Source organism: Neolamprologus brichardi, chromosome 22 (genome assembly GCF_056152115.1).
Source record: "Neolamprologus brichardi isolate AB-2024 chromosome 22, ASM5615211v1, whole genome shotgun sequence".
NCBI classification, from domain to species: domain Eukaryota; kingdom Metazoa; phylum Chordata; class Actinopteri; order Cichliformes; family Cichlidae; genus Neolamprologus; species Neolamprologus brichardi.
The window spans coordinates 3,550,321-3,559,660 of NC_142124.1; the positions used below are offsets into that span (position 1 = coordinate 3,550,321).

Consider the following 9,340-nt stretch of genomic DNA (forward strand, 5'->3'; position numbering starts at 1 on the left):
CATCAGCAGCACCATGCTCCAGTGCTCTGGGAGAGTTTATAGTCCTGAGAGTTGAACACTGGATGACTGACAGCTGTCCTTCATCACAACAGAAGCCACAGAAATCCTCCTCATCAAAAACATGACTTTGATCTGCGTCCTCATCTGGACTCTCCTCTGCTGCTGCTTCACAGGTAAAGTCCAGAGAATCAAACTCCTCTCCTCTATCAACATCTGTCCCTCTGAAATGAAGCCCACAAAACCATGAAGCTGCTTTATGTTTTTGTCTCTGTGTCCTCAGAGTCCAGAGGACAGATCACAGTGACTCAGCCTGGAGCAGTGAGCTCTGCTGTGGGAGGAACTGTGAGCATCAAGTGTAGGACCAGTCAGGATGTTTATAACTCTTACACTTTAGCCTGGTACCAACAGAAAGATGGAGGAGTTCCTAAACGTCTCATTTATACTGCTAACAATCGACAATCAGGGATTCCAGCTCGTTTTACAGGCAGTGGATCAAACCCTGACTTCACTCTGACCATCAGTGGAGTCCAGGCTGAAGATGCAGCAGTTTATTACTGTCAGAGTTTTCATGCTATCAACAGTCAGTATGTGTTCACACAGTGAAAAACAGTCGTACAAAAACCTCCCTCAGTCAGACTGAACAGAAACTGAAGTGACTGCTGCAGCTGGAAGATACTGCAGAGACTGATACAGTTCACTGAGGACACACACACACACACACACAGAAAATCATAAATGAACACATACATTAAAAGAAAAGTCTGTTCCCCCCTTTTTTTATTTTTGTTTTTAGAGAAAGTCAAGAGGTAGCAAAGTGGAACTGTTATTTCAAAATGTATCCTGACCTTTGACCTTAGTTTCATACTAGATGATATCAATATGATCTATGATTTGTTAAATATGAATAATCAGGTAAGCAAAAAAGACTTTCATTAACATATTTGAAATTAAACTCAATACAACCCTGTCAGGGGTTGCTGAGGCGAGGAAGAAGGAACCCAAACGCAGGACTCACAGGTAGGTGAAGACTGGTGTTTATTGTGATGGCGTGAGCAAACAGAACAGAGGTAGGAAATGGCTGGCTGGCTGGCTGGCTGGCTGGACGACTGACTGAATGAATGAAGGAAGGAAGGAAGGACGAACGAACGGACTGAGTGGCTGGCTGGCTGGCTGGCTGGCGGAAACGACGACATAACATCAATGACACGACAAAGAACTGGTGAAACCGAGGAACTTAAATACACAGGTTGAATGATGACACTGATTGGAAACAGGTGAGTACAGGGCTGAACATAATCTGACTAATGACACGAGAGACAAGCTGACATGGGGAAAAAACAGGAAGTGGAAACATTGATGTGGGAAAACTGAAAACACTGGGTCACCGACCCAGGAACCCTGACAAACCCAAAGAAAACAAGAAGTCTTATTTTAAATAATCTAAACATTTGATGAAACAATCTCACCCTGAGATACAGCCAGTACCTGCTGAGGAGCTTTCAGTTGAGACGCCTCCATCCTCAGCAGATGGAGGCGTCCATTTATTATTGACATGTATGTGATAAATATACCATTCCTCCCAGGATACTTTTTGCCCACATTCATTCAAACCTTGTCAGCACTGAAATATCATCCAAAATATGAACAAAAAATGACCAAATCATAAAGAAGAACCGCACTGAACCAGGTGTGGACAAGTCATTTTTCTAAGTGACCCTTAGGACCATGAACGCAAAAGGAAAACAAAAACAGGGAGAACAAAAAAAGCTAAGAGACCGTTTAAAACCTTTATGAAAATGTAACAAATATAAACCTTTTTTAAGTTCTACATTTTCTATTTTCAGTGAGACAAAGATTTTACTCTGAAGACAGAATCAATAAACAGTCTCAATTTAAAAACAAATTCACTGTTTGTCCATTTTGTTGGCCAACATTAAGACTAATTTAAAGAACACAATTTTAAAAACACATAATCATTGAAGTTTTGCGAGTGGAGTTATTTGCAGGTGGAAATATTTACATAAAGCTGGAACTACAGTTAGTTCCATAAATATTTGGACAGCCTTGATCTAATTTTGGTTCTTCATATTACCACAATGCATTTCAATTTTAGTGATCTTAAACACTTGTTTTGTCAAATCTTACTTACAATTATACGAGAAATTAGCAGAAAATTAACTCTCTGACTTCTCCAAGAATTTGTCTTTTCCATTAATGCTGTTGTCTCAGGTTGTTGTCACGATGACGCCTCCTGTTGTTAAATGTGTCGTACTGCTACTACTTCTGCTACTTAAACACAATTTAGATTATGACAGGTTAGTGCTGAACACTGAGACGGCAGCTATTTCAACATCAGTGTAGGTCTCACAATGTTATCGATCAGAGAGGGAAAACTGAGAATTTTACATCTCTTTACAATAAATAAATCAGTCCTTTAATCAGTCACCTCACTTCCACTGTTTCATTGTGACTTATTTCCTTTTATTTCAACCCTCAAGTCGGGGATTTCAGTTCATTTTAATGATAGAAAATCTGGCAATCATGAGCAGTCACTTTATTAACAGTCACTAAGTGTTCACAGTGAAAAACTGAAGATCAAAAAACATCTGGAATCTAATGCAGAGTTAGACTGTACAGGTTTTTTTTCTCGGGTCAGTCATTTCTGCAGTGTTGCTGTAAAGTTACTCCCCAAGTGATCATATGGAACACAAATATAAAAATGTACTTGGAGAAAAATCTGAAATGTTTCTTTTTTGTTACATTTTCTTACTTGAGGAGTTTTGCAGTTTAACATGTTCATGCTTCCAAAGCGCTTTTACCAACACTGGCTCTTTTATGCTGCAAAAAAATTCAAATTAAATGAGAACATTTTAAACTCTGCTTGTTTCACATGTATGCATCTGTGATCGTGTCTGAACCTGCAGAAGGAAACAAACCTGAAAACAGAGGTGCAGTAAGAGGCGGAGCGAGACGAGACAGACGGGATTCACCTTAAAGTTTGTGGATGACAGAGCTGCAGTCGAGACGCATCTCTGTGCTTCTCTCTGAAGAAAACACAACTGACTTCATGTTTTATTTCCCAGCATCTGACCTGAACCTGATTATTGGTGAGTACACCTGATATTTATTGTGTTTTAACTGAATATTTCCAGCTTTCATCAAACAGGAAGTTTCATTCATTTATGCTTATTCATTTTATTGTTATTTGTAGCAAAAGTCAGTGTCACAAACCACAGTTTTTATATAAAGTCATTTTCTTTCCGCTAGCTGAGTCTGTAAAATCTACCAGATATGGCAATAAGTACATAAAGTTGTCACAATCAGGTTTGTTGAATGAAGTTTGTAGTCTGCTGATGCAAATACAGAACGCAAGAGATGGAGGTGAACATAAAGCGAGTCTTTAATACTGTTTAGTCCATCCGTCCATTTGCTTCGGCTTATCCTTTTCAGGGGGGCTGGAGCCTATCCCAGCTGTCTCAGGGCGAGAGGCGGGGTAGGATTGAATAGAATAATCCTTTAATTGTCCCACAAGGGGAAATTTGGGTGTAACAGCAGCAAGAAAGACACATATACAAACAATCAGTCACAACATTGTCCAATGGTTACCAAAAACTGAGTACTGTACTGTAATAAAATTAAAATACGGATAAGAGGCAAACCCTGGGTATAGTGTGAATCAGTTGATAAAATAGTGCAAGTTACAGCGCTACCCTGGACAGGTCGCCAGTCTGTCGCAGGGCTGACTACTGTTTAGTTCAAGAAAAAAAACAGTCCAAAAAACACAAGAAACAAAACACAAAACCAGGAGCTTTAAGGAATAATACTACTGGAGCTTAGGGAGTAAACACCAGGAAACACATGTCCAACAAGGAATTATGGGAAACCGAGACAATAAACACAAAAGGTAATGAGGTAAGAGGAAACAGGTGGAGCAGGAACAAATCAGGGATGATGAGACAAGAGAAGTAGAACACAAAATAAAGCACAGTGACAAAAGACTATCAAAATAAAACAGGAAGTAACTATTGGAGACAAAAGAGTCAAAGGCTGTGTCCCAGTTCAGGGTCTGCAGCCTTAAAGGCCGCATTTTAAGGCCGATTACGTCACCGCGACGCGACGAAGGCTGTCCCAATTCGAAGGCTGCTCGAAATGCGGCCCTCAAATGCGTCCTTTATTTCCCTGAATTTTAAGGACGTGGCGGTGTAGACTTCGTGGCCCAACATATCCCAGAATGCATAGCGCGGCGGTGGGTGTGGATAATTTTGCAGAAAAAAACGGCGGATGAGGGGCGCCCGAAGAGTAAACTTTAAGTAAGTACTGAATATTATGTCACTTATTTATGTGCAAATGTTTAATAACGAAGAACATTAAAACATTCCTGTTGGCCACATGTCGGCAAAGTTATGTGACATTAGTGACGTTTGTACTAACTTGGTTTTAAAGCCTTTACTTTAAAATATACGCCCTTCAATAGCTGAGCTTAATCAGAGAATGATCAAAGCTCATGTAGAAACAAACAAATGAACAAAAGATTTTCTCCTTCATTTCTGTCAAACAAAGCTGTATGAAACGTTTCCAGCTGTTTGTATCGTGATTGCTAGGCAACCTGGGCAGCGCAACGGAGGCTACACCATCCCATTTCACAAGCCTCGCACTTCCGGCCTTAGCGGTCTTTAAGTACGCGGCTCTTGTGGACCGTTGAGGCTGCGTACTTTAAGGCTGCAGACCCTGAATTGGGATACAGCCAAAGATACAAAACTGACACACAGAAGAATAAGGAAACAACAAGACACTACAAAATAAAAGTTGAACCTGCTGAAAGCAGCCAAACACTGAAACAAATACTCAAAGAATAATGAACAATGAGACTGAAAACAGAATGTTAAATAAAGACAAGAATTTAAAGTTTGTAATTGAAAACTGTGGATCCAAAACCCGGGACCGTGACACAGAGACAGAACAAATCAAAACTCAAGTATATCTACAAGCATCATCAGGGGATATGTAGCTATTTGCATTTGTCGATCTCAGTGAGGTCATGAAAACACAGGATTTGTGTCCCTGCCAGAAAAAGCGACTCACCAGGAAGAAGTCTGGTTTCATTTCTTGCCTTGCTTTTCATCGAACACGTTTTGAGTAAAAAGTTTAAATTACACAATTTAATTCATTCATAAAAGACCCACAGAAAAAAGGAAAAAAGTATATTTGTTGTTAATGTGTACAGGAGATATTCCCAAATGTATATTTGCTAAAATATTCTTCTGACTTCATCAGAAAGCCATGATGAGACCAGAGGAGCTCCTAAACACCCTGGAAGATTTAACAGACGATGAGTTTGAAGGCTTTAAGTGGCGCCTGCAGCAGGGAGAAGTCCTTGCAAGTCGACCAACCATCAAAAAGAGCCGACTGCAGACGGCAAAAAGACGGGACACTGTGGACCTGATGGTGCACACCTACACTCTTCCTGGAGCTGTGGAGGTGACCAGGAAGGTTTTAGAAAGGATCTGCAGGAATGATCTGCTGCAGAGTTTGTCTGCCAGCTCAGAGCAACAAGCTGCCGTAGCAGGAGAGGTTCCCTGTGACGTCTGCACGGGAAGCAAACTGAGGGCCCTGAAGTCCTGCATGGAGTGTCTGACCTCCTATTGTGAGGCGCACCTGGAGCCTCATCAGACAGCTTCACGTCTGAGAAGACATCATCTGGTAGAGCCCTTGGAGAACCTGGAAGGCAGGATGTGTAAGAAGCACGATAAACCTCTGGAGCTGTTCTGTAAGACCGACCAGACATGTGTCTGCACGCTCTGCTCTGTTTTCAAACACAAGACTCATGAGTTTGTTCCTCTGAGAGAAGAATATGAGGGAAAGAAGGCAGAGCTGTGGAAGACAGAGGCTGAAATTCAGCTGATGATCCAGAAGAGACAACTGAAGATTCAGGAGATCAAAAAGTCAGTAAAGATGAGTAAAGATTCTGCAGACAGAGAGAAAGCAGAAGGTTTCCAGGTGTTCACTGCTCTGCAGGAGTCTGCTGAGAGAGGGATGAAGAAGCTCATGAAGGAGATCAAAGGCAAACAGAAGACAACAGAGAAACAGGCTGAAGGCTTCATCAAGGATCTGGAACAAGAAATCTCTGAGCTGAAGAAGACAAGCTCTCAGATGGAGCAGCTCTCACACTCTGAAGACCACCTACACGTCCTCCAAAGCTTCTCATCCCTGAAAACTGTTCTACCCGCAAAGGACTGGACAGAGATCAGAGTTCATCCACCTTCATATGAGGGAACTGTGGTTAGAGCTGTGGCTCAGCTGGAGGAGAAACTCAGGAAATGCATGAAGAAGAAGCTGCTTGAGGCCGAGCTGGAGAGGGTCCAGCAGCATGCAGTGGATGTGACTCTTGATCCTGATACAGCAAATTCGAGACTCATCCTATCTGATGATGGAAAACAGGTGCATTGTGGTGATGTGAGGAAGAATCTTCCAGACATCCCACAGAGATTCTCTCCATGTCCTAATGTTTTAGGAAAGCAGAGTTTATCTTCAGGCAGATTTTATTTCGAGGTTCAGGTTAAAGGAAAGACTGCCTGGGATTTAGGAGTGGCCAGCGAGTTGGTCAACAGGAAGGGAAAAATCACGCTGACTCCTCAGGATGGTTTCTGGAGTTTAGGCTTGAGAAATAGAAATGAGTACAGAGCTTTTGCTAGCCCGTCAGTCCGTCTCTGTCTTCAGTCTGGTCCTGAGAAGGTGGGGGTGTTTGTGGATTATGACGAAGGTCTGGTCTCTTTTTATGATGTGGATACTGCAGCTCTTATCTACTCCTTTACTGGCTGCTCCTTCATTCAGAAACTCCACCCATACTTCAGTCCCTGTCTCAATGATGGTGGCGAAAACTCAGCACCTCTAATCAACTGTCCTGTCAATCAAATCGAGTCAATCAACAGATTTTATTTGATGAACTGATTGATTTTTGTTGAAGGGAACCAATGAACACTGAACTCTGAATATTGTGGACTCTGATTAATGCTTTTGTTCGATTCTCGTGGAATTTGAAGCAAACAGAAGCAAAAACATGAATCAGGAAATTTTCCCACTAAGTGATTATAAAATATCAGAGAGTGAATCTCAGATATCTTTACACTGTGTGTTGATTTGTTACTGTTTAATATTTTTTTAACCTCTTGTAAAGAAAAGATAACTGTTGTATATAAATAATAGGGGTGGGGAAAAAATCGATACTGTGTAGTATGGTGATATTTTGTTTGCTAATAATGTATGGATACAGGGACAGCAGAAATCGATATTTTGTTACAAAAAAGGTTTTTGTGCTCTGACTTCAGAGCATGTTGATCCTTTTTCTAAACAAGAATCCTGACATTCCTTCACTGTCCAAATGTGTTTAACTTGTTTTTAGCAGCAATAAACATGACAGTTTACTTATTTTAATTTAAGACATGTTTTATTTTAATTAAGTTTAAAACTTTTTTTATTTAATGTAAAATTATATTTTGTTTTAATTTACTTTCAAATTCTTCAGTTGCTGAAGGGGCTGCATAGTTTTCATAAACTGCATAGTTCAGAATAGCTATAATTGTACCAGATGGTTGATTCAGTTAAGTTGGACTAGACTGTAATACAAACCGTTCAGTTTGTCAACAATAAAACTGAAATGAGAGAAAGACTGAGTGTGAGACTTTGATATTAGAGAAAATGAATATTGATAAAGTTTACCTTTATGTACAGAATCTGAATATCGCAAAATATTTTAAAAATTGCAATAATATCGTATCGTGCGTTAAGTATTGTGATAATATCGTATCGTGAGTTGTATGGTGATTCCCATCTCTAATAAATAATAGTGACAAATACTGCACAAAACTACTGCTTATTTATGACACAGTCTCCATCACGATAACAACAAAATCTTTCTTCTGTGAGTAAACAGCGCCATCATGTGTTGCACAAACATGACAAGAACACTTTTTCAAATATTCAAATGTATTATGGAAGGAGATGTTTAGAAATTTCCAATTTCAAGATTTTATTTTAAATTGCTAAACAGAGTTTAAATGTTATGCTAGAGGTAATGATTTAATAGCTAATCAGTACGCCAGGGGTGGGCAGCTCCAGGCCTCGAGGGCCGGTGTCCCTGCAGGTTTTAGATGTGTCCTTGAACCAACACAGCTGGTTTAGATGGATAAATGATCTCCTCAACATGTCCTGAAGTTCTCCAGAGGCCTGTAACGAACTAATCATGTGATTCAGGTGTGTTGACCCAGGGTGAGATCTAAAACCTGCAGGACACCGGCCCTCGAGGCCTGGAGTTGGACACCCCTGCAGTACGCCATATCAAACAGTGGTTGAAAATGTAATTTTTATTTGTTTTCTGCAAACCAGAAACTCTGAAATATTTTGCATGTGTAATTTTTTAAATGCATTTTATTAAAAAGACTGTCACTTAATCTCACTGGTACATATTAATTGATTTTCTTTCAGTGCTTACAACTGTGTATAGTAATTTTCCCATTCATTTGTGATTGTCTACTCAGATTTGACCATTTTATATATGAATAAATACATTTTCTGCTCTATAAGTTAGACCCTCTCGATTTTATACTTTCTTTTGCTTTTTTTTCATTTAATACATTTGAAAACTGACCATATGGTATCATAAATATATTGATGGATGATCTTGTACATGTCTAGATTAGAAAAATCTAACATAAGATACTATTAAACTTTTTAATAAGTCAAAGCAAATTAAACAAAAATAAAATACATTTTTAAAAAAGTGTTACCTGCTTAAACTTGCTGCCTCTTTTAGCAAAGGAGATCAAACTAAACAGGGCATTATACCTCTGCTCCACAGGCTGTGACATCACCTCAAACAGATGTGGCAGGTCATCTCATCACCTTCAAATAACCACAGCAGGTCATGACATCTCACCACCAAGAGACCAGAGTGCTGATGCTACAATCTGGGCTAGCTCCTGATATCATGCAGTGCCTCATATTAGAAACTTGGTGGTTTGAAAGTTGAGTAAACTGTGTAATGGTGACATCTTCTGGTCCAGTATTATCTTCACACATAATTAGAGAATTTTTTCAATGTGGCTGCAATTTGATGGGAAATAAAGCCATAGATGCCCCGGCCTGAGTGATGAATATTTAACTCATGTCTAGGTAGCTTATGTGATCCATGGGTTGCCCCTTTTAATCCACAGCAGACTTGATGCCCTCTTTGCAATATTGATGCGCCTGATTTAGGGGACTTCTTACTGTGCAGTCCCCTGAATCATAACAGCTTGAAGTGTGAAGTGTCTGCCCGGCAAAACCTTAGCAGGACCTCAGTGAG

The 9,340-nt window shown here is 40.0% G+C and overlaps 1 protein-coding gene across 1 annotated transcript; it reads left to right on the forward strand.

Moving 5' to 3' along the window:
* Positions 1-5,280: 5,280 nt before the first annotated feature.
* On the forward strand, positions 5,281-6,948 carry LOC102782680 (E3 ubiquitin-protein ligase TRIM21-like). Its single transcript, XM_087835395.1, has one exon. It carries the CDS (start codon positions 5,281-5,283, stop codon positions 6,946-6,948), a length of 1,668 nt encoding a protein of 555 aa, XP_087691521.1.
* The last annotated feature ends 2,392 nt before the right edge of the window (positions 6,949-9,340 follow it).